The sequence below is a fragment of the Lytechinus pictus genome, unplaced genomic scaffold (assembly GCF_037042905.1).
Source record: "Lytechinus pictus isolate F3 Inbred unplaced genomic scaffold, Lp3.0 scaffold_19, whole genome shotgun sequence".
In the NCBI taxonomy this organism is placed as follows: Eukaryota; Metazoa; Echinodermata; class Echinoidea; order Temnopleuroida; family Toxopneustidae; genus Lytechinus; species Lytechinus pictus.
This window is the reverse complement of record NW_026974140.1, coordinates 18,893,562-18,918,453: the sequence shown is the minus strand read 5'-3', so window position 1 is coordinate 18,918,453 and position 24,892 is coordinate 18,893,562. Positions and strand designations below refer to the sequence as shown.

Sequence of the window (24,892 nt, the reverse complement as noted above, 5' to 3'; positions counted from 1 at the left end):
CATTATATCATTGATGAATTATTTGTCATATGATTAGAATGAGCAAAAAGAGATGTTTTGGGGTATATTTTCAGTGTCCAAATGGGAGAGTTGTACGTGTGTGACATCACAGATCTTGGTCGCATTGCCAATAGGAGGATCTCCATAGCATTAGTGATCTCGATATTCAAATGCTCATAACTCTTTTATTGCTAGTCCTATTTTACTCAAACTTTTGTTGATCTTATTCTTTGATTTTTCTGCTTTCACAAAAGCTAACTTGCTCCAAGAGTTTCATTCTCCTTTAAGGGTTATGATATGATGGTAAATAATTTTATGTGTGGAGCTCCATATGTGGAGTGGATGATTACATAGATGCACATTTTCAGCTGAAGTTTTGAACAAATATCATATATTGATCATTTACTGTATGTTTAGGTTTCCAGTTCTTCTATCAAGGAATGATTATGAAAGACAGAAAATTTTGGAAGAACGCATCAGTGCTCTTTTGGAACCATCACATTCTGTAAGTCTGATATGTTTTTTTGAACATTTTTTGAAAACTAAAGAAATGTTGGATGGATCCTAGTATGCTCTTAGGAGTGACGATGAGGTCTTTGGGGTGATCAAAGATCACAGGGGTACATACATTGCCCCCTCCCTCCCCCTTTGAGACTCATAGCAAATAGTGGTAAGGGGAATATGTTGTTCATTTCCAAGTGAGGACCTTTTTTTTGCTTGCCCAATTTTTCCTGGGCCAAAATGACCTCCATTTTGTAGTGAATACTTTATTTTTCGTGTCAAATTATTCCTGATTTTTTTGTGGGGGTTGTTAATTTTTTTTTTGCCCCCCCCCCCTTTTGGAAAATTCTGGATCTGCCCCTGGTTCTTATGGTCAACTTCAAAAATTGTTCATGTATGAAAAAGGAGTGATGATGATCTGGTTAGATTTGAGAGCCTTCAGGTCAAGGTTACACAGGTCTTTATTTACAGGAAAATGTCTTCTTATTTAAGTGAATCTTACATGGAATTTATAAGTAATGTGCAGTCAAATGGCAAGCATGAAATGCTTCATTTACCTTTAGAACTGCTTGAACCTTGAACATGCGAATGCAGTCTGAACAGATGTGAGGTACTTGAAGAAAATGTTTATTGCTTTGGGTGTGAAAGTCTTAATACTTTGCTAAATGTTTAGGGATCCTCAAAACCCACTCCATTGCAGTCGGGGTTAAAAATGCTAAGGTTTGCAAGAGTCAATTATCTCATTTCTTGAATTTTTATTTGAGTCTTTTTATTTGACATGTGGAAAGCATGATGCTATTGATAAACAGCTGATTTTTTTTGGATGTTTTAAAATACTGCAGATTAAATATTTTTCATTTTAGTATGTCATTTACACAATACATTCCTTAAAAAAATATGATAATATTTTTTTTCAGTTTTTTACGTTCATGAGGACACATCTTTTTTGATTACCTAATTAAACTCTGTTATGATGATTTGATTTAGGTGGACATGATCTCTGACCATGTGTTTCAACCAAGTACCATCAAGATCAAATATTTGGATCCAGAGAGACGCCTTCTTACAGAGACCTACCCTGGCAATATCAAAGTAAGTTTCATGAAGAAAAAAAAATGCTAATTTGGGGGAGCATTTCGGGCTATTTCATGTATTTCAGGGAATACATTTAATAGCAATTATTTGATATCAGTGTTTTCAACATACAGATATGCTCATGTGGGATAGTACATTATTGTTGCATGAAAAAGATCTGACATACTACACCTGTAATGCTCGAATTTCATGCTTGTTTTGATTATTTCAGTAATTGAATAGTTTCTTCCGAAATTTTGGCACATGTCTTTTGATAAACATGCAGACTCTATAAAGTGGTCATTTCGTTGGATTCTGTATGAACTCATTTGAAATTGTCACCACAACTGGAATTTGGTCTTTAAAGACAGGGTATTTGACTTGCTCTTGATTGATTTATCACTGCAATCAGTTTCAGTGGGGTGTTATTATTGTAATGCTTCTTATTAAGTGAAAATGAAATATATTACTGCGTTCCTTTTCATTGGTTTTTATCATAAATGCACAATTTCTTACATTATTGAAGAATTCATCAGCAAATTTTGTTATAGTATTTTTGCAGTACAAATATTTCTATTCTTGAGAATAAATAAAGACTACCAATTCATTGCCTCCCCAGATAAAATCTGGTCTTCAACTATGGACTGCCACTGGAGCAGACCTATCAAAGAATCAGACTGATAAATCACCATTCTATGTTGAGCAGTTACAGCCTACCATTGTACCCATCACACCAAAACCCTGCACCAGTCCCATCTCATATTCTAAGAAGACTCCTACTAAGACACCATGCAAGATCTCTCCAAAGGTATGTCATATTTCATTTATAAATATTAGGGGGTTAGGGAATTTTATCATGTTGTATTATGAAAGACTGGTGACCCTTTCTAATGTTAAAAGAAATTAAAATTTTCCCTGTTTTTACATTATGGGAGTGAATTTTCTATTATTGTGATTGTCAAATAACAAACTTGGCTTTCAAATAATTGTTATAATAAAACTAACAATAATCCACTTTTATTTAGGGTTTAATACACCAGAACAACATTTCTAAGTGCTTTTCAGATATACTATTACCCCAGTCGTCAGAGCCGGGCTTGCCCGCACAAAATGTATCTCCTTTCTGCACTCCCTAGGGAACATTTCAATGACAGATTCCAGACTTCATAAGCATATAAAAACAGAATATTGTCAGTCATGCATGAAGTTGTGCATAATTTACAAAGCGACTTAATGAAATACCTTCTAGAAACAATTCTACATTAAGTCATTCATTTTTTTTGTCTGGCCCACCAGAGGTGAAGGCGAGACTAAGGGATCCAATTGCCGTCCGTCCGTCACAAACATTATGACACATAGCTCTGCAACCATTAGTCACTTTTCAACAAAACTTGGATGGTAGATGTACTTAGGGTACCTGCATGTAATGCTGGAGTTGGAGGTCACATGGTAAGGTCAAAGGTCATCCTCAGGTCAACGTTAAAGTTTATGTGCAAGACTATTATGACACAACTCCACAACTGTAAGTCACTTTTCAACCAAACTTGGATGGTGGATGTAGTTAGGGGACCTGCATGTTATGCTGCAGTCAGAAGTCACATGGTATGGTCAAAGGTCATTTTCAGGTCACCGTTAAAGTTTACATGCGAGACTCTTATAACACATGGCTCCGCAACCGTAAGTCACTTTTCACCCAAACTTGAGTTGTAGATAAACTTAGGAGATTTGCATGTCATGGTGCAGTCAGAGGTCACATGGTAAGGTCAAAGGACATTTTCTGGTCAACATTAAAGTTTACGTGCAAGACTCTTATGACAAATGTTATTCCATCCCACTTATTTTACAATGAACTTTTGATACAATTCTGTCACGTGCCCTCGCAAATCACAACATTTCTGGTTACTTTCAAAAGTGGCGAGACACAACATCACTTATGCCTTTTTTTTAGGAATCAAAAGAAATTTCAATCTGGTAAGAATATCGCCAGCACTCAAGCTCTAAGTGCTGTATGTTGCATATTATTACTATTTTTTTTTCCTCTGTATGTACCTTCAAGGCTACCAAACCATCAAATGAAATGAATGTCGAAGAGAGCATGAGTATGACACAGTCCTTTGGTATGACAGTTCAATGCTTGGCTGAACTAGCAGAGGAAGGAATACAAGACTCAACATCGTCAGATAAATGTGGATTTATACCACAGGATACAGTACAAAGGGTAAGAAGTTTGTAGTCCTTATCATGAAATTAACTACTGTGTATGGATTTATAGAATACTTTAAATCTCCACTCAAAATGTTTTCCACCCAATAATTGAATGCTGATTTTGTAAGGATATTATTGAATGTTTTTTAACAGGTACAACAACATAGAAACCATCTTCATCATCATCTTCATGATGAAGGAGTGAAACCTACCAGGCTGAAAATGCCATTCTGTTTTGGCCAAGATATCATGCAATTATCTATGATCTCAAAATGTGTGCATGTTTCGATATGTGATTTTTAAATAATATTTCAGGATATGTACAAGTATTAGGCCTGGGACAAATGTCAATTTTACCATTCGATATTTTCCTGAAAAAACAATTGAATAATTTGATTGTTCATAGGGAATCACGTCTTCTTAGCCAATAGTTGACCTTCTTATGAAGACCTCCCAAATAGGGTTTTTCAATTATTGAACATCTAGGGTAGAGTATTCTGTTCCTCATAAATGAAAGTAAGCCTATTATTCCCCCTTCTCTTTGATTTCTATTTCAAAAGAAACTATATGAAATGAGATTCGAATTTTCACTTTATTGTTCCAATGAAAAATCTATCCTAAATCAATGCTTGTATTATGCATCCCTGCAAGTGCAACACCCCTGCATATGAATGAATCAGCCCACAGTCTTGGGTCCAATTTACGTCTCTGTAAACAACTCAGTCATGAAGTATTCTTTGAGACAGACACGCATGTGGTGCCTTTTACTTATTGAAAAATTTAATCCATTGCCCACACCATGCCCCAACCCCCACCTGTGGTACTGCCCATGATGTTAAAAATATTTTGCAAAATATTTTTCATTTGAAGTACCTCTCAAAATTACAATTTTTATCATTTAAACCTATAACTGGGTCTATTTTGGGAGACTAGTCGGCATCTGGAATTAGGTGAAGGCACGTGTTGGAATGTTATTTTGATTGTGTGAGTGGGGGAGGGGCTAAAGGAGATTGCATTGTTTTGAAACATGAAAGAATTCTTGCTTCCACCGCTGTCTTTCTCTCCCACACACAGAGATGGGGAGGGGTTAATTTTTTTCTGGAATCACACCTTAATGGGAACGCACGTGGCTTCTTCTTTGTCTCCCCAAAGTTTCATTGGCCATCGAATGTCCAATCACATATCGGCTCAAGTCAGCTCGATGTGTGTGTATTTTCTGTTTTAAGCACACAGACATGCAACCATAGAGTTATATACACCTATGCATACAACACACATTGTGTATCGAGGGCATGGAAGGCCAGGTAGGATTAAAAATTTTGGACCTTTGTCAGGTTGGTGTTTAACTGTGAATGTGATACAACCATTGTTCATTTTTTACAAATTGTATCAGTAACATCATTTTTTAAAACTGTATCAAGTATTTAAAAACAATTTTTATCATTGTTGTCTTGTCATTTTTTTTACTATTACTTGAGTAATCGAGTTATCCCAAGTGTCTAATCGGGATCTGCCGAACATTCGATTATTGTAAATTTTGCTAATCGATTAGCGATCAGCGGCAAGCCATTCAAACCATTCGATCAATCAATATTTACTCCCAGGCCTATTAAACAAGAATTATGAGCAAACTTTTGATATCAACAAAATAATATTGAACACTTTCCTTTCACAAACTAGCTTTGTCATATTAGATATATGGTTATTTCAAAAGTAGAGTTGGGATGATATGAATATTAGAAGCAAAAATACAGTTCATTGTGCTATCTTTCAGGTTGACAGTCCAGATAATCATCTTAGCAATGATCAGTTAACCCTCTTAGAAGAGCTTTCTAGTTTAGTGAACTCAGAAAGAATGAGTGATGTCATGATTCATATAGATGATGGAAGTAAACTTCATGTCCATTCATTCATCATTCGCTTGAGATGTCCTGCCTTAGCAGAGGTAAGTGTACCCTGGAGGTTTGTTTTTAAAGGTTAATTTTTAGTTGATTTTCTTGTCCAATAATTATAGTGAAGTTAAGGTTTCTTTTGATGTTGGATCATTTTAAGTTGATGATGATGATAATGATGAGCGATGACGATATTAATGATGATGTTGATGATGATGATTATTATTATGGTTGCAGTGGTGGTGATGATTATTATTATGGTTGCAGTGGTGATGACCATTATAATTCAAGAGGTAATATCACTGATCTGAATCCATTGATATTATATGATTTCAATTTTCCCATACAGCATCTGGATCAATCTCATGTTAGGCACAGTACCAATCTTCCTTTTATTACTGTGAGTGATATATCCTATGAAGCAATGGAGAATGTTCTGAGTTATATTTACTCTGCCACTGTGAATGTTACCAGAGATACAGCTGCTGAAACACACAAATTTGCCAAAAGGTGGGTAAAATACATCTCCTTCATATTTAAGTTAAGTTTCAAGATTTAGGACTTCATTTTGGGGAGGACGTTATTTTTAAAGATAGATATATCATCTTTGAATGAGTGTAAGATCAAGATTAAGATTGGGAATAGGTTTGTGTATAAATATGCACCAGGATTTTTGATAAATATGGTGACCTTCAGATTTAGTTTTCTTTTGTTGTTCATCAGACTGTTCTCTCTTGTTTTCCCCCCTTTTCTACCCCACCCCCTCTCAAAGTGTCACCATTTAATTCTAGTGATGCCACCATATGTTGACTGTTTGAAAATTTATAAGACATAGGAAGATAACTATGTGAGCCACATACATGTATCGGGCAAATTTTTTGAAAAATTGGAGACTGTTTGTTATCCATAAAATGTATTCTCTTCAGATGTTCTAGTCAGGTGCTTGCATAGCAGTTTCATCTAATATTTAATTATCCCCAAGAAAATTGTCTTATACATTGCTTTGTGTCTTTATTACCTCCCAAAGATTTAAAATGACTGAGTTAGCTTCGCATTGCAAGCCGTTTCTGGCGGATGACACAAACACCAAAGCAACACGAAAAGGAAGTGAGCTTGACATTCTAGACAAAGACCTCAACCAACTGATTGACAGTCTGTGGGAAGTTGAAGATGATGATAATGAGAAGGAGAATGCTAGAGATGCTGGTAGAACATCGGAGGATGATGATGCGAACGAAACTTTTAATGATGATGAACTCAAAGAGATATATGAAGTATCTCAACGATCTAGAAGCAAATCATTCCAAGATGATGATAGTGATGTAGTTCCTCTAGATGATGGCTTCCCTCTGGTCAGTAGCCCCAAGGATACCAGCAATGATGATGACGATGGAACAAAGGATGAGGATTCAGCGGAAGAGGTTCTGAGTGAGATGATGCTGACACAAGGGTGTAGACGGAGCAATACCAGTAGTTACTGTTCTCATGAAAACATTAGTGATGGTGATGATGAGGATTGGAGTATGGTATTAGATGATGAAGGTGCAGTACAGAGTGAGGAAAATGTACAATGCTTGAATTTATTTTCAAATAGAACTACTGATAAAACTGAAGATGAACTAAAAGAGAACTTTGTTGATAGTCCTAAGGACATTATTGGTGAAACGCCAAAGGGAATTTATCACTCCAGAAGGAAAGGCAGTGATAGCTCATCAAAAAGCGAAAGAGTTGATGATGAACATCATTACAGAACATTTGAGGACAGTTTTCATGCTTTCTTAGATCATACATTAGTGGATGAAAATGATAAGAATGCAATATCTGCCGCAACAGACATTCGCAAGAAGAGGAAAGCATCCCCGGAACCTTCAAACATGTCTGGGGATAAGAGTAAAAGTGTAGACATTGGTGAAAGATTCAGAGCGTCACATCAGATCTTATTGGATGATGGAACTAGTCGTTCAGATAGCCCTGATGATGTAGTGCTGTTACTTCCATTGGATTCTGCAGAATCTGAGAGTGATTCGCCAGACAGAATTGGAGATAAGAATCTTCAAAATATGCAGACAACAAGGTCTCGGGTAGAGAGTGGTAAAATGATTGATACCAAGGTCAAAGGTAACACCATTGGTCAAGGGAAAGTAAGTTCCCCAAGAAAGAAACTATTGATACAGGAATACTCCCCAAAGAGTGATTCCGACAATTGTTTATCACCAGATCGTGATGTTATTGAGATCCATAATGTTAGTACAAAAGAAAAAAAAGGACTCATTAATGAGAGTTTTCATACCTCTTCAGAAGCACACAAGAAATGCTCCATGAAATTAGACTGTAATATTCATGTACATGAGAGTGATACAAGGCTGAAAGGATTTGAATCACAATCATCAGTAGAAGATCAGAATGATGATGACTTAAAGAACAGACTTGAGTCTTTAGATGGAAGTCTCTCTGAGGATATTCTCTCTCCATCACCGCCACCATCACCTAAATTCTGCAGGGCATCTCAGCTCCCTAGATTGGAGAAAATCAAACATGTGAGAAGTCCAGTGAGCAGAAATAATCAATTCAGATTTGGCCAGAGCAGGACTAGATACTCCAAAGAAAAAGCAGTGAGTCTTGAGGGAGAGGACAATACGTATCAACTCTCTTCATCATCTTCAACTTCTTCAATAAATGAGAGCATGCTTTCATCTTCTTTCAAGCGAAACAAGAAAAGGAAGGTTAAAAGAGATACAATGCAATGTGGCAGTGGGGATAGATTACCAAGCCCTTCTGATGATTTCAGTACAGGTTCCACGGACACTGTTAAAAGATGGCCTAGCATGGTAAAGGACCAAGATCTGCCAAACCATAGATCTAGAGATAACATCAACTGTAAAGCATCACCAGGGCTTCCTCATGACCCATCTCCTTCTCCTCCTTCACAATCAAGATCACATAGAATATCACCATCTCCTTCCATTGAAAGATCTCCTGCAGCATCTCCTCTTCCAGGAGCTTCCTCAACATCTCCTGTAGGATCCTTAAGGCAGTCTCCACCATATCCTGATATGCAGGATATGGATGGAGAACCAGATGAAAGGTTTGCCTTTGACATGGAGGAAGGATGCGGGTTCGATGACTTCAATGTTGATATGGATCTTCCAGGTGATGTTGATGACAATGCAGGAATCATCAACCAAGAGAACAATGCTTTAGAAGATATGGAAGACTGGAACATAAGTCATGGTTCAAGGGAAGGAATTGTGATTGGAAGTCATCAAAGTGAACCTTTGGATCAAGATAAAGAAATTGATTTGACTATCGAGGAGGAGAGGGTGGAAGATGAACTCATGTCTGATGATCTTCATCAGCCTCCACCTGCCTTGAAGGATAGAATAACTGGTGTTGATACATGTAACACTCTTGATGAATCAGAACAAGGAGGAAGTTTTAACAGAAGAGGAACCCCACAGGCCAATCATCAGGTGAGCTGATGCTTGATTTTATAACAAAATAGATCTGAAGACAACATATATATCTGAATTTTAACACTGGTAGTATTACCATTTAGGATACCATAGTGAACTTAAGGTCATATGATACATCAGTTATTTTCATTGGTTCTTTTATTAGTAGTATATCAGTTTACTACCTTACTGCCCTACTTTAAAAAAAAAGAAGAAGCAAGTGACCAAAGGTAATCTCTAAAAGAGCAAAAGCCCGGAGCAAATGTGTCTGTCATTTACATAAGACACTTATGCATTACCGTGATTGTAATGATGGTTGAACAGTCTTATCTCCGGCATGACCAGTGTTTTTCTTTAAAATTTGGCCTAGAAGAAGAAATAATTCTCTACATATAAGCACAATGAAAACCTAATTTCAGTTCAAATGTCACTTGCTTTCTTTTCAAAGTGAGAACAGTCCTGTTTTTTTATATTCTTTTGTTTAAACCACTTCTAACTGCACAAATTAGGTGAAATGCATACAATAGTTGTGCTCAACCCCTGAAGACTATATGACAACTCATATTTACATATTTCTCTTTGGAGAAATGATAACGAGACATTGATCTGTCTTTTTTTCTTCAGACATTTCAATATGGTACAGAACTGGTGAATGGGCAAAAGAAAAATAGAATACCACATTCATCACAGACCACCCCAAGAACTTCACATACAACTGCAGGTAAGATTTGTAAATGATAGACATTTATATAGCGCCATCTATCTAGAAATAATCTGTTCCGCCGCTCACTTTTATCATTGCCTCTGCTCTAGCTCAAGCTAGCCATTTACATCACTGTGCATTCAAGGAATTAATCTTGCCAGGTACTCATCATCGCTCTTGGGTTGAGTGCAGCACAATTTCGGTAAAAAAGCTCACATAGTCTAACTGTCAGGCAGTATAATGCTCAAGTGGTCTAATTTCTAAGCCCTATTAATTTCCTCTAATTATTAGATTCCAATTTGTCAAATGAAAATATCATTCATAAACAGTTTATCTAATCATATACATTAAGGGGTGTTTAACCAATGGGAATTAGACTATAACTGGCAATAAAAAAAAAGTGGTAAAGGGATAAATTGGCAATTAGACCCAATAGTTGGTAGACAAAGTGTATGAAAATGAACTAGGATTAGACCATGTGTGATGAGACCAAATGGAAAGTAGACCATAGAGTTGTAGACCAAGCAGCACTTAAATTACTGTTATTTCCCTTGATGTTACTAGGTACTGCATTAAAGACACCATTGCGTCTGATAGAAGAGCAATATTACCCCCCAGCTCCAATCACACCAATGCCAAATTATGGATCTATGATCACGCCAGAACTCAAGGTAACAACGATTTCTTTCTCAAAATATATTAAAGTTTTTGTGTGTATGCAACATTTGAATATTTATGTTTAATAATGTCATATACAATTCTTACTATGTTGTATGGGTTAAGATATCTGTACTGAAGCTTATTAATCAAAGTTTTTATGCGTATGTGACATCTTAATCTTAGAATGTCAGTTGTTTAATAATGTAATGTACAAATCTTACTATGTCGTATGGGTTAAGATATCTGTACTGAAGCTTATTTGTTACCTCCTGCTCTTTTAGAATACCTTTTGCATTGAGCACAGTGGTAATGTCAATATTCAGTGATTTAAAGGCAGATCCAACCAAGTTGTTTTTAGATAAATAAAAATCCGACAATTAGATGGCTGAAATTTGAAAAATATGGGACAAACAATAAGAAAGTTCTATCTTACAGTTGTAAAAATCGATAATCACTATGCTCCTGGAGACTTCAAATTGGCCTTTTTGATATCATTATGATGTAAGGTAAGGACTAATCGTCCATTTGCATGTACTCTTATATGACACATAGATAGATCCTTTTCATTTCATTGGTTGTTCGATATTGATATCAGCCCATTTTACAATGACGTCATCAGCTGCAATTTTGGATCCTTTCATCGTGCAATTCTGGATCCATACGATTTTGTCCATTGCATTCGTGAACCAAGACTGCTGGCACCTCAAGTTAAACCACGGCCACTCATGTTTGCAGCGCACATCTTGTATGTACACGTTATTCAAAGACCGAGACTGCACTGCATAAGCATATTTTGCATCAAAATTCATAAAATTCATATGAAAAGGAATCTATTTTCAGGTGTCATATAAACCAAATAATGAATGTTCTTTTCATTTGTGCAATGGACAGATACTTCATTCGGTGAAAGATGAAATGAATGATCCATTCACCACATCTACACCTCGTTGAATGGAATCAATGGATCATTTCATCTTTCACCTCATGAATTATTCTGTCCATTGCACTCATAAACATTCATTATTTGTATACTATACATAAAATGGCTTAATGTCTTTTTTTCAAAAGTGTTACTTCAAAACGTTACCTGCTTTATACTTTGATTACTGCTCCAAGGGGTGTTCTTAGCAAAAAACATAAATCCCAGATAATAAAGTACATGGCCTATGGTAAAGGTTTTATTCCTCCCATTTGTCATAATGTACTTACCAAAGATGGGACACTTGTTGTTCACCACTGTTTGTATATCTTCATATATGCTTGATGAGAGCACATCTTAAAGGTGTTACCATTTCTTTTTGGAATCTTAGCTCTCAATAAATAGCCAAATCATGAGTCAGATTGATTTTGGCATAATTTCATCACAAATAGTTGATAATTGGCATTGTTCAGGCATACAGAACAATTGTATCTGGATGGTGTTTTATAAAGTTGTTTGTAAAGTTGCTACTGACTTCACACATCACTGTTAGGTGCCTAAAGTCAGCTAACATAGATTTATTTATGATTTAGCATGAGAAAGGGTCACTAGTCATGCGTAATGTTGTATGTAACTTATGAACAGCTTTATGAAATGTCCCTGGTACACAGGAATTGTATAGTCTTGGTGTCAATAGGCAACTTAACAGTTCATCATTGTTTACATTATCTTAAAAGCACTCTCTTAAATGGCAAGAATCATGCCATGGCCTTAAATGGAAATGGATTGATTCTTGTTTTGAGTATTTCGAATTCCAATTTTGAAATATTACATCCATTTTTTCACCATACAGAAAGAGCTGAAGAGGTTTGGAGTAAAGCCATTGGCCAAGAAAAAGGCTAAGTTACTCCTCACTGAAATATATAGTTATTTACATCAAGGTAAGTATTAACTTATTTGCATATGGATAATCTTTACTACATTTTAGGTATTCAGCATTAATGATTTTGGTTTTTGTTTTCTCATGTAGCAAGACATTTTGTTAATCATTTCATAGAAAAATTAGCAAAAGTGAACTACCAGTTTGACAGATTATGCAGTATTTGGTTCTCTGTTTGATGGTTTCAGGATTTCTCAGAAAAATGTGTATGGCTATTAAATCATTGAAAAATTTCAATATATACATAAGTATTCATTTGAGAAATCATACTTTCAGGCATATGTTCATTGACAGAGTTTACAGGAAGCATTGTAAGAGAAATACAGTGGGTCATTTTAAGTATGGTGTTGAAATCTGGTGTTGGTGTTGTGACAACACCAACACTGGCCACAACTCCGTTCTTGAAATGATGCTGGTGTTGGGATTGACCTCAGAAAATACGACATATTCCGGCAATTAGTGTTCAGCGCTGGGATTGAATGTCATTGACGATCTTTGTGTAATTTCCCCATTCACCAGGGATTGGGAAAATTGTGATTTCAAGTTCGATATTAGTGTCGTTGTTGGTGATTTGGAGTCCAGGAACAGGCGGCGAACAGGATGAGACATCTCCGTAAAATTTGATTTTTAAATTTCAGATGACTGCAAATCATCAGAGCCTTAAACATTTTAATGGAAAATAAGATTTACTATTTCAGATTCTTGAAGTGATATTAGCCTTGGCATTCTGTAAGATAATATTTTACTGTAATTTCTCCTAAATTTCACTTTCGTCAAGAAGTTCTCACGTAAAGTTGAGGTGATCAGCAGCGCAGTGAAGAGGCGCGACGTCATGAGCTATCGATAACGCGATCGGTATCGTCCTTCAGAACCCAGCCCGGCGTTGGAACTCGTTTCAGCAGCCTTTACACCCTCTCAACACCAACACTCAACACCCAACTTGAAATCACGTATTGATTAATGCATGTTGACTCTAATTGATAAATCTCTTGGGGTTAGAGTGAAAGAGTGATCTCACAATAAGGGTACAACGTGTATACATTTATCATTAAACCCACAGATTGTTTAAAATGCTTTTCTTTTTTCAGTGATGCCAGAGGATGAATCTGATGAAGACACATCATCCACTGCTAAGGTCAACCAAGAGCCTGAGCCATCCAAGGGAAGGGCTAAGAAAGGAAAGGCAACAAGGAAACCAGCTACTAAGAAAGGTCAGGGTCAGAAGAAAGGGAAAGAAGAGTCTTCATCCGATGATAGAGCAACCAAGAAACTAAAGAAACCAACAAAGCCTAGGAAACGCAAGACAGCCGAAGAAATCTTAGATGAGACACCAACAAAACGAATAAAGAAGGAAAGTCCTGTAGGAGAGAGGTTCTTAGACACCGGTAGGAGTGGTGTAGGAACGGAAGATAGTACAAGGGTTGACGAACTGGTGTCTAGTCAGGGTAGTCGTAGCTCAAGCATTGATAGGTGAGGCAAGTCGTTTAGAAGTATTCTTAATTTACATCATTACATATAACCCCCATAGCAGTATTGGGTAATAAACAGAGAATAGTACAGAAGTCAACAAACTTGTATCTATTCAGGGTATTCATAGCTCAGGCGTTGATAGGTGAGGCAAGTCTTCTAGAAATAGTGTAAGAAGTGTTTCATGAAGCACCTTGTCAGTGATTTGCACTGATGAATTTACTCCGAGCCAATGAGTTGCTAAGATTTCAGTAGCTTATCACAAATCGTGAAAATCTCTGATTTTTTTTTTTTTTAAGTATATGAAATGTTCCCCATGTAACAATATCTTTGTAGATATAGGATTGATAACACAGTGGGGTTTTACTTTGATTGAACATAATGGTCAATGCAACCAATGATAAAAAAATCAGATTTGAGATCAATTTCTAAGTTTTGTGATATAATTTGTGATCCACACTGATATTAATCAGTTTTTAGCATACTTAACATTAATGTTTATTATTCAATATTTGACAGTGATAAGAATGACTTTGGAGAAAGCATGTACCATGAAGACGAGGAAGAAGATGATGTTGTCATGGCAACACAACAGGTACAAGCTCTTTATCTCTTGTTAACTGCATAAAATAACACATTTTATATTAGTGTCATTGCTTAAAAGAAAGAAAAATCACACTGATTATTAATAAGAAGGCATTGATGTGTGAGTTTCTATGAAATTCTAAGTATTTGTATATCTGGTATTTGATGCACATCATGGCTCAAACCCTGGGCTCAAAATGCAATCTACCTCATCAAAACCCCATACATGTAGTATATGTAAATAAATCGGCATGCAGACATTGACACTACTGCTTCGTCCATCTCAAATTGATAAATCTTGATAATTTGATATAGAAAAAGAAGTCTTGTAGAATATAAGATTAATTTCTTAGTTAATTCAGATTTTAGACACACTTCATTTGTATCTGTTTGATTTATCAGGTACAAGATATGCCTACAGAATTAAAGAAATATATCATGAGAAATAAAGAATTACATCAAAGGATCCTTCAGTATGAGGTAAGATAATGTACCATTCACATCCCATTCAGTTATCATTTCAGGCATCACTCTATGTCAATTTCAATTTTGTTTCTCCTTTATTCTGCAAAGCGCTTATAGGAGTCATTTGTATGTACTATTAAGTGCTGTATAAAAAGTGGAATATTTTTTCATCATCATTATCATCATCATAACCATTATCATCATCATCATCGTAGTAGTAGTAGTAGTATTATAATTATTCATAATATGTGTTTGCAAGTTTCACCTTAATTGTGACATCACTCCTTTGCATTAATCTGAGAGATTAGTTTATCAGATTGCACTCATCACCATGAATTAATCCACGTTCTTGTTTCATCGATGGCGGAAGATCGGTTCTCACTTTGATTGTAGGTCTTCTCGCATCAATGGCTTCGATGTTGCCAGGCAAACATTGACGGGCGTATCCTTGATGCTCAAAGGTCTTTAGAACATCATCTTTCATAAAATATAAGTATTTATATAGTGCTCTTCACAATGATTGTATCACAGCGCTTTACAAAATGAGCAAAATGAAAATTGTGAAAGAAAAAAAAAATACATACATACATAAACAACAAGTAAATTAACTATTAAAAGAAATGTCTTTAATGACTGCTGAAATGATCTCAGAGATGACGATTTACGAATGCAGCGGGGGAGCTGGTTCCAGAGGCGTGGCGCGGCAGCAGCGAACGATCGGTCCCCTTAGAAGGTAGCAGTTCTTGGTCTTGCCAACAGAGTTGTATCATTACCCGATCGTAGTCCACGCCTTTCACTCTGGTACAGAGAAATTAGGTCATTAAGATAGGATGGAGCACAATTATGGATGCATTTGTAGGCAATGGTGAGGATTTTGTATGTGACACGCTTATGGACAGGAAGCCAGTGAAATTGATGTAGAAGGGGAGAGGCATGATCACGCTTCTTGGCAAAGAATACCAATTTGGCTGCCCGATTCTGAGCTCGTTCATCCTAGCGGAGCTGGGGTTGCAGGCAGTTGGTAGACAATGTGCATTTGTGATAGGAATTTTTCCTCTTCCTCGTGTGGTATGCTGAGTAACTCCAATAACATTTGTCGTTTCGGACATAACGTCTTCATCTTTTTTCTCGTTAATTTCATAAAACATGAGGTTCATCTTTATCATGTGAATTTCTTGTTAGAGAGTTTTTTTCTTCGAGATCAGATATTGTTTTACTTTCTGCAACGATTTTTGGTAATGTAACAGATTCAATTGCTAAAACTCTCTCTGACGTATCCATGACAGAGACTTGTAACTCATCCAAAGCTCGATTTGTTGCATCTAGATCTTATCTGAAGCTAGCAATATTGCTCAGAACTCTATCCAATTTCATATTTATTTTCAAAGTGTATTCGCACCAGATTGTTTCACTGCTTCCAAAATTGTAGATATTATGGTTGCTGATAGTGCTTCTCCCTATACAGCATCATTACGAAAATGTCCCGTTAAAAGCTCTCCGAGTTAGCCCTGGCAAACTCGGAATTGAAACATTGACTTCTCTGCAGCACCCACAAGAAACCTTATCTTCCCCCAGACCGCAGAATGCCCTCGGGTGCGATAAGGGCTTGATAACCACAGAATATACAACTACTGAATTCCGACTGAGCTGCATGGTTGAATAGCTCTATGGTTGAATGAAACTCTCCTGTACCAAAAGTTGTCTCTTATAATGGAAAAGTTATTAACAATAATTGGTATCCCAGAATAAGCTTTAAAGCATGAAAATTGAACTGGTAATAGATGAAATATACTCAAGATCCCTCTAAACACAGACATTATCAACTTGCATTTCAAAGAGAGTAGCCTAAATATGTTATTTACACAATAGTCATAGCCCATCACTGCTTCTTGGCTGTGGTTTTTAGTTTTACCGCAAGTGCAGATAAATCTGACTGGCTTGAATTTCTGGACATCATGATTCGTTTTCTTGTTAGTTATTTCATCTTCATTTTATGAATAGGACTTCTTAAATTGATAGCTATCCCAGATATAACTTTGAATGGCTGAAAAGGACCGAGTATAAGCCAAGATATGTTATATTCAGTGTATATGTCTCTCTGCTGAGCGTGCTGTCAACGCTCTTCATGTGTTCTTATCAAACGAACGCGTTTGGCCTCGTTTAAATTGAAACATTGACTTCCGAGTTTCCCATGTAGGCAATCTTCGGGAACTCGGAAGTCAGTGTTTCAATCTGAAAGACAGCAAACTCGTTATCATTGAATAGTCTAATTCATAGACCAGTATACTGTTCTATAAATGTATTTTTGGTTTCTTATGTAAATGAGAGTGGTGTAAATCACTTCACAACTTTTAGGTTTAGCGTGGCGATGATAATACTGATAAATAATATTTCTTAAAGTATGAAAAATTAGATCGCAATAGATATTAATGAGTGAGTAAGCACTCATTAATTGCACAGATGGAAAGTGGAGTCGATAGTGAAACAGATAGGAGAAGGGGGAAGAAGGAGGATCTGAGTCAGAAGGGAAGAAGAATTAAGAAGCAGAAGAGGAAGCAGAGGGAGAAGTAGATAAAGAAGAAAAAAGGGATCACGGACGACAAGCTTAAGAGTATAGAAGAAAGAGGAGAGAGGAAGAGAGAGTATGTTTATGGGATGGGGAGAGCCCGGGGGAGAGATGACAGGTAGGAGCAAAGAGAGAGAGCTAGATGATGAATCGCGCCTACAAAATGTCTGAGTACAAGACTATCCAACCTATTAAATGGGTTTCATTGATGCAGTTAACTGTTGCCCACAAGGGACTACTTGTGTTTACTTTCTTCGATAAGCTTCTTGGAGTTGGAACTCTCCCCTCTTCCAAAGGCAATGACTCAAAGTTTAAACGAGAGGTTTTCGTCATGATGGCTTGTGCGTGTATTTGAGTTTGCCCATTTCGCTGCCATGTTGGGCTGCATTGAAGATAAATTGGGGGTGACACTTCCTGACGGTAGTTTCTGGCCGGTATGTTTGGTCTTAGTGAACGGGGTGGATTCGATGTAGGAAGCACCCAGCTTCTGGTCAGTAATTTGCGGTGAAGAAGTCGCCATATTGCGAATAGTTTTTTTGTCAAATCCCACATTTTCTGTCCCTCATGTGTAGTTGGTAATGCCTGTCTATCTTCTCTGAATCCTTAATTACTTTCCAGTTAGCTGTAAAGCTCATTATTTTTAGGCTTGCATGAATTTTAGAGGTTTTGCACCAACATTGAGTTATCTACATGCTGTTCACCGTTCGACGAGAATTATCTACCACGAATGAATCAGTGCTTCTCTTTCAAAGTGATTACTCCTGGTATAAACTTTGATTAAACACTCCTGTACAAATCTTGTAGTTCAAACCACTCCAGCAATTTTTAACCAATTCTCATGAAATTTGGCTCACACATTGGGTTGAGGTAAAGGTGTGCGAGACACATATTTTGTGTGTGTCAGAAATCATGCTGCCATGGTAACAATATATTGTATGTGAAAAATTAGGCAAAAATCTTGCAGTTCAAATTACTTAATTAGTATTTAACCAATTCTCATGATATTTTGCTCACACATAGGTCTTGGGGTAAAGATAGGCAAGACATGTTTTTTCCATGTGATGGAAACTGTTGCCATGGTAACGGCATAGGGCAGGGGTATTAATCACCTTCAGTGATAGTTCTAGTTTTTCCTGCACTTGGGATTCATCATTCAGATAAGATATTTTCCCAATTTTTTTTTCAAATTTCATCAATGCCTGTACTCTTTTGTCTGTCTAGAAAATCGGGCATTGAAGGCCATGGCCTTCAATGCCTTGGCTTAATTTAAGCCAACTAAGTCTGAGCCTGTCTGTATATACATGTAGTTGATATTAATCAATCTAACACATAAGAAACTGTTTTAACTGTTTCAGGTGCTGAATCTTGAAGAATTTTATAAAGAACTGAAAGAAGCACAGGTACCTTGCTCTAAAATCAAGCTCATAGAGTTTCTAGATCAACAGGTTAGTCATCAGGGCCCCGTCTTTCAAAGAGTTACGATTGATCCAATCAATCGTAACTCTATGGAAATCCATCAGTGTCATAATTTTTTCTACAGGACATGTGCACAATGTCCTTTGTAAACAAAGAGAAGCACAGTGAATTTTCAAGACAACTAAAAATCATTGCTCGAAAATATTTTGAACAAACGTGCATAATAGATGTTGACATTGCTGGCCGTCCATAGTTGCGATCGATCGGATCAATCGCAACTCTTTGTAAGACGGGGCCCAGATTTCATCTGTAAGCCTTGTTACATAAACAAATATGATTAATATAAATTGTAACTTGTTTGAACATGGTTGCCATAGATTAATTGTACAATTGATTATATCTTTTATGAAACATTTGCCTTGAATCAATTTGATTTTATTAATTCATATTCTACATGTACAAAGACATGGCAATATTTACAGCCATGCAGTTTTAATTGATATAATGTTGGCATCACTATTGATCTAGAAATGCCTTATACTTGTAATAATGAACTGTGCATTACACATAGTTGTTGAATCCAATAGCTGGAAATTTCAATATGAGCAATATTCTTGTGCTGTAAGCATTTTATTAAAAGATGTTTGGGCTGTCGAACAAAGAGTTCATTGAGTGCAAACGCGAACATGATATTTAATGTGTAATTTCATTGAGAGTAGCGCACATCCTCTGAGCATGATCTAACATATTTGATAATTCATCATTTATGTGTACTGTACACAACTAGAAATATAGCGGTATTTGTGATTTTTATTCACACTTATCTCTGGGCCCTAACCGATAATCATATCGGACCGATGTTTTGCCGATGCGCGATCTTTTTGATGAATGGTAGATGCGTAACTGATGCAAAGTGATAAAGATTCATAATGATTTATTTGATGAATAATGATAGCATGGCTATAGTTTTGGTACTAGTTCAATTTCCTGTAAACTTCTAGTAAAATTGCATAGAAGTTGCAATTGTCTCCAAACTTACTGAAGACGCACGTTAAAACATGAAATTGACTGACTGAAGTAAGGCGACTATTACGTGTGTCAATTTACTGATGAATGAGATAATTGCAGATTGGATAAAATATGATTACAATTTTTTTTCTAGTTGATGAAAGATACAGATGAATAATAATATTTATTTACTGAACCGAAGATATTTAAACTTTTTTTAACGTTCTTACTTACACAATTTAGAATTCCCCCCTATACAATTATTGTCATTTGTACAGTTTCCAAATTGGCACTATTGTAAAAGCCATTTTCGGGCATCAAGCTTTCACACCGTACTGTCCCAAACATGTCATGGCACCTTCCATGTACCGTACCAGTACCTCAAATACGCACTACGCATTTTTCCCGTCTTAATAACTAGCCTCACGAAGTAACATTTTGGCTTTTGTACTTTTGTTGACATTTTAAAACTCTTTACCACGAATTTGGGCTGTTTGACCTGAGTTGGAGGTTGTTTACAATACGTCATGCATTGATAGTATAGCTATATGGCGGTCAGGCTGATAAATGTTTGCATTACCGTATCTGTAACTTTAGTTCTGTACATTGGATCAAATCGGTATTTGCAGATACAGGGAGAAAAAAAATATCGGCACATCAGATCAGCAATGAAATTCCATATCGGTTAAGGCCTACTTATCTCGTTGTGGATGTACCCCCTGAACAGACATTCTCCAATAGCATTAACTAGAAAATGTCATTGTCTTATTCTTCTTCAGTGTATCACCTTTCGACACAAAGAAGGCAGTCGACAACGCAAACCAAAGAAAACCAAGAGATGACATCCTAATCCTTCCATCAACCATCTATTAGACATACGGCTGCATTGATCACTAAGATCTTGTTCATGTTGAAGTGTCAATGTGTAATTGATGAGTCGTGACATAGTGGTTCTGCCAGTCTGTGTTTAAGTCCAATCACAGCACTGGCATCTTTTGGCCAGCATGAATCTACCATTTGCCGCTCTCCACCCAAGTGTGAATGGTTCTCCGATGTGGTTGAGTGCTAGTTACTTAGGAGCTCAGCTATGATAATCTCTTAGAGCCTTTAGCATCCCAACTTGGTGGATACAACCCTAATAAAAGCCACCATTGTTATCAGTACTACTGTATTACTGAGGGCTCTGATATCTTGATTGTTTATCAGGAAAGAGAATTATATTTTAAGATGTAGGAGTGTAGATACCATTATAAAAAAAGGCACTACCTTACTGTGCACTAGCTGGCTCTGTAAGAGAAGTGATGTGATCCTATTGAAGAAAACACTGTAGAAAATTATCACCATTATGGGTAATTTTCTGATTAAATATGAAGAAAGAAGATTTGATACATTTCATATTAGGTACAAGAAAGAAGAATCACTAAATAGAAATATTAGTACATTGATAAAATATTGATGGGAGTTATGATCAATGAGCTTGAAGGTAAAAAAAATAAGATAAATGATGAAACATGTTTGTGATCAGAAAGCACTCTAAATTAAGTTTGCATAATCATCATTTTTCAGGGATGCATTTCTATCAAATTTTTGAAAACTTCATTTTTATTCTTATTTTGTAGTGTAACAAAATATCTTTGTTATACTTTTGTCAAGATTGTTATTATGATATACTTGTTATATCTAGATCCCAATCCACATCTGTGTGCTTCCATTACATTGGTGGCTGCATTTTGCTATTTTTGCATAGTGATTGACATGAACCAAAGATAAATGCCAGTTATGGTAATGATTTCAAAAGTATTTTGTATGGAATCCAATCATATGCCCCCCCCCCCATTGTCCTTTTTCAAAATTCAAAAATATGTGACAAAGGATTGTGGGAGAAATTGTGTAATTACTGAGAAATTAGCAAAATAAACATGGAATACGAGCAGATTGTCAGGTTTTTCCAAGCAATAATACATTGTCCCACATGTGACAAAGGATTGTGGGAGAAATTGTGTAATTAATGAGAAATGAGCAAAATAAGCATGGAATACGAGCAGATTGTCAGGTTTTTCCAAGCAATAATACATTGTCCCACATGTGCTTATCTGTGTTGGTGATCTACAGTGTAAGATTTCATAATTTCTCAAAGTTAAGTTTTCTATCATATCTAGATCCACAATGATATAGTGACAATTAACCTTGGTTTCGCAGACTTTCTCATGAAATCAGTGTTTACTGCTGCAACTACTTTGTTTATCTTGAATGACTTTTGGTCTGACATAGCTGTTAACTGGGGTTGAACTCATGACCTCCCAGTTGTGTAACTTCAGACAAGATTCACAATTCTATGACAAAGATCTCTCAACCAATGAAATGGCATATATCAAAAGTTTGCAGTTTGATTTTAATAACAAGTTTTATGAAAGAGAGCTTAGGGCCAGGTTTTCATAAGCCAATGCACGAATTTGATGAAATACGGTTATCAAAAGAAATTTATTTGATTCTATGAAAAGGGGAATGTGCTGGTATGTTGCGTTAACAGATTTAGTATTATATATATATATATATATATTTATTTTATTAATCATCATGAAATGTTTACACTTTATGATCAGATCAAATAATTGAAAATATGCAATAAATATCACTTGTATAGATTCATGCAAGGAACTTATTGCTCAGTTCCAGGAGGGGGGGGGGGTGTAATGAGTCACTCCCTCCTCTCACTTTAAGAGTATGACATCACGTATCTTTACCAAGATAATCATTAACCCTAATCCAGCGGGGGGGGGGGGGTGAATCAGCCTCGACATTTTCCATGACCATTCCTCTGCACCAAATTTTTGACCGCACCGATCGCTGACATTTTACTTTAAAGTCTTGCGCATCTTTTGAGACCAAATTTATGATGCCCGGGTATGCGGTACGATAATTACACAACATTATGTAAGTGCATGTCAGACCCAAAATTGCTCCAAAACGTAATTTTTTGTACAAAGTCAATGTAAATTGAATTTTCTCACCTTATTCACTTTTATCAGCTAAAATTAATTGATTTTAGCATAATTATGCTTTAAAAAGGTTCTGAAAAACAAAAGGTCGAACAACAAAAAAATACATAAGAAATTCATAAAACAATGAAATAAATAGTAAATTCATTTTCAAACCAAGATTTTTATTAATTTGTGATTGTTAGCAATGGTATAAAGAATATTTACACCAAAAATTAGCATTCTATGAGCTTTTTATAGTGAATTAGAGCAAAAAGTATGACTTAGCCTGGTCTGGTTAGGGCTAAATCAAATGTAGGATCAGCTGATTTTGTGAGGTCTCCTAAGTAAATACAGGAATATATCAATGTAAGTGTGCTCCCAAACAAAAAAAGACATGCTCCAAGCAGAAATCAAACTTAACTTTGCTTTAATGTCATTTAAAAAAAAAGAATTTCTTTTCTTAATTGCGGTTTCAGTGAATGAGACAAACTATCACTTCCTTGGCAAGATGGATAAATGTCATCTTTCCTTAGCTCTGTTCAGTAAGATAATATGGAAATGATATATTGTCTTATCATTTTCACCAAGGATGATTATTAACTTTTTGTCCTCTAAGGAGGTCCATAGAGCAGCCATTTTGGAGGAGAACAATGAAAACCTGTGCATTCAACTAAGATCAGTGGTTGCTTTTATGGATAGTGCACATGTTTCCCATTGTTATGTCCTCCATGGTGACGTCATGTGGCAACCCCCTCTATAGGCTTCTGTGCTGAAGAATTAGCCTTGATAAACATACCTTTTGATAAAGTAATAGAAAAGGATTTAGTATGAACTCTGTCATTATTTATAATGGCCACATGATCCATTGGAAATTAGGAAGGTTATAGGAGTGCTTTTTAATCCTTTTGTTCCTAATTGGCAATTATTTTTGCTTGTGAAAGGCCCTATGATAATTAAAAAAATAAGCTTATGATTTTGGTAACATTTTAATGGGCATATTCAATCTCGCTCATATATTAAAATTGAGCATTCTGATGAGGAATCAGTTTGCCGAGATCATGAATGGGCATTGATGATATTGAAAGTTGTTTCATTAAGCTGTTTCTCATCTAAAGGCTGCGTTACGAACCACTGGGATCCTTTCTTAGGAACTGAATCAACACTAATGGAAATCTGGTGCGTTTCATTTACCACAAGAAAGAATCACCAGTCATTCATTAAGTCGATCATTGCTTGAACAGCTTTATGAAAAACCCAACTGAGTATGACATATCATGTTTAATTCAAACCTTCTTTGGTGCTGACCCTGGGTGCCGACAGTGGTTAGCTTGTAATGATTCCAGTATTTTGGGGGGGGGGGGGTAAAACTCTCTTTTGATGAACTTCAAGAATGAAGATTATACCATATTAACAGAGAAAAGTGGTCTTTTTTTATTAGATTTTGTGCAATTCTGTATTTATCTTAAACATGAAATGAAATTTATTTAATTTACTTCTATTTATTTTATTTTTTTCCAAATTAATTGGCAATTTTTGCTTAAAGATTGCTCTTTGAAATGAAATAAGTGGAATATTAGGATGTTCAGTCAATTAACAGTAAGAGCTAGAGAATTAACATGTATACCTCAGCTGTCGTGTTATTTTTTTACATCTAAAGAACCCTTGACTCAACTAGGTGGTCACTGATGTAATAAAAACCATATTTAAAACAAAAATATGTTTTTGGTACTGGGTGTCTTTTATTTGAATTGTGATATGCATTACATCTAAACATTTGGAAGAAGTATAATGTATAAATCAAAATAAACCCAAAGTGGTTACCCTGAACTGCTGAAATGTGAAGATCAAGATGGGGTAAGCAGAATATAGAGAGGAGAGGTACATGTATAAGGAGAGAGTGGGAAATAGGGGGAGATGGGGGGTAGAGGTCAGGGAAAGGGGGATCATGGAAAGATAGAGAGACTGGTGTGGTGAATAGAGAGTGGTGGAATACAAGCGGGGAAGGGAGTGAGAGAGGTATAGATCGAGAAGAGATATCACAATAGGAAGCCGGGATAT

General features: G+C 36.1%; 1 protein-coding gene across 1 annotated transcript in view; it reads left to right on the top strand.

Annotated features, from left to right (window-relative positions):
- Positions 1–21,216, top strand: part of LOC129260196 (uncharacterized) — a 32,317-nt gene extending 11,101 nt beyond the window's left edge. Inside the window, exons 4-18 of the mRNA XM_064114354.1 lie at positions 418–505; positions 1,489–1,593; positions 2,195–2,383; positions 3,632–3,793; positions 5,555–5,725; positions 6,022–6,182; positions 6,700–9,142; positions 9,749–9,845; positions 10,392–10,498; positions 12,260–12,347; positions 13,435–13,816; positions 14,333–14,408; positions 14,801–14,878; positions 18,785–18,874; positions 20,633–21,216. Of these exons, the coding sequence (XP_063970424.1) occupies positions 418–505; positions 1,489–1,593; positions 2,195–2,383; positions 3,632–3,793; positions 5,555–5,725; positions 6,022–6,182; positions 6,700–9,142; positions 9,749–9,845; positions 10,392–10,498; positions 12,260–12,347; positions 13,435–13,816; positions 14,333–14,408; positions 14,801–14,878; positions 18,785–18,874; positions 20,633–20,695 (4,300 nt within the window). The 3' untranslated portion in view covers positions 20,696–21,216. The remainder of the gene's footprint in view (positions 1–417; positions 506–1,488; positions 1,594–2,194; positions 2,384–3,631; positions 3,794–5,554; positions 5,726–6,021; positions 6,183–6,699; positions 9,143–9,748; positions 9,846–10,391; positions 10,499–12,259; positions 12,348–13,434; positions 13,817–14,332; positions 14,409–14,800; positions 14,879–18,784; positions 18,875–20,632) is intronic.
- Positions 21,217–24,892: the final 3,676 nt, after the last annotated feature.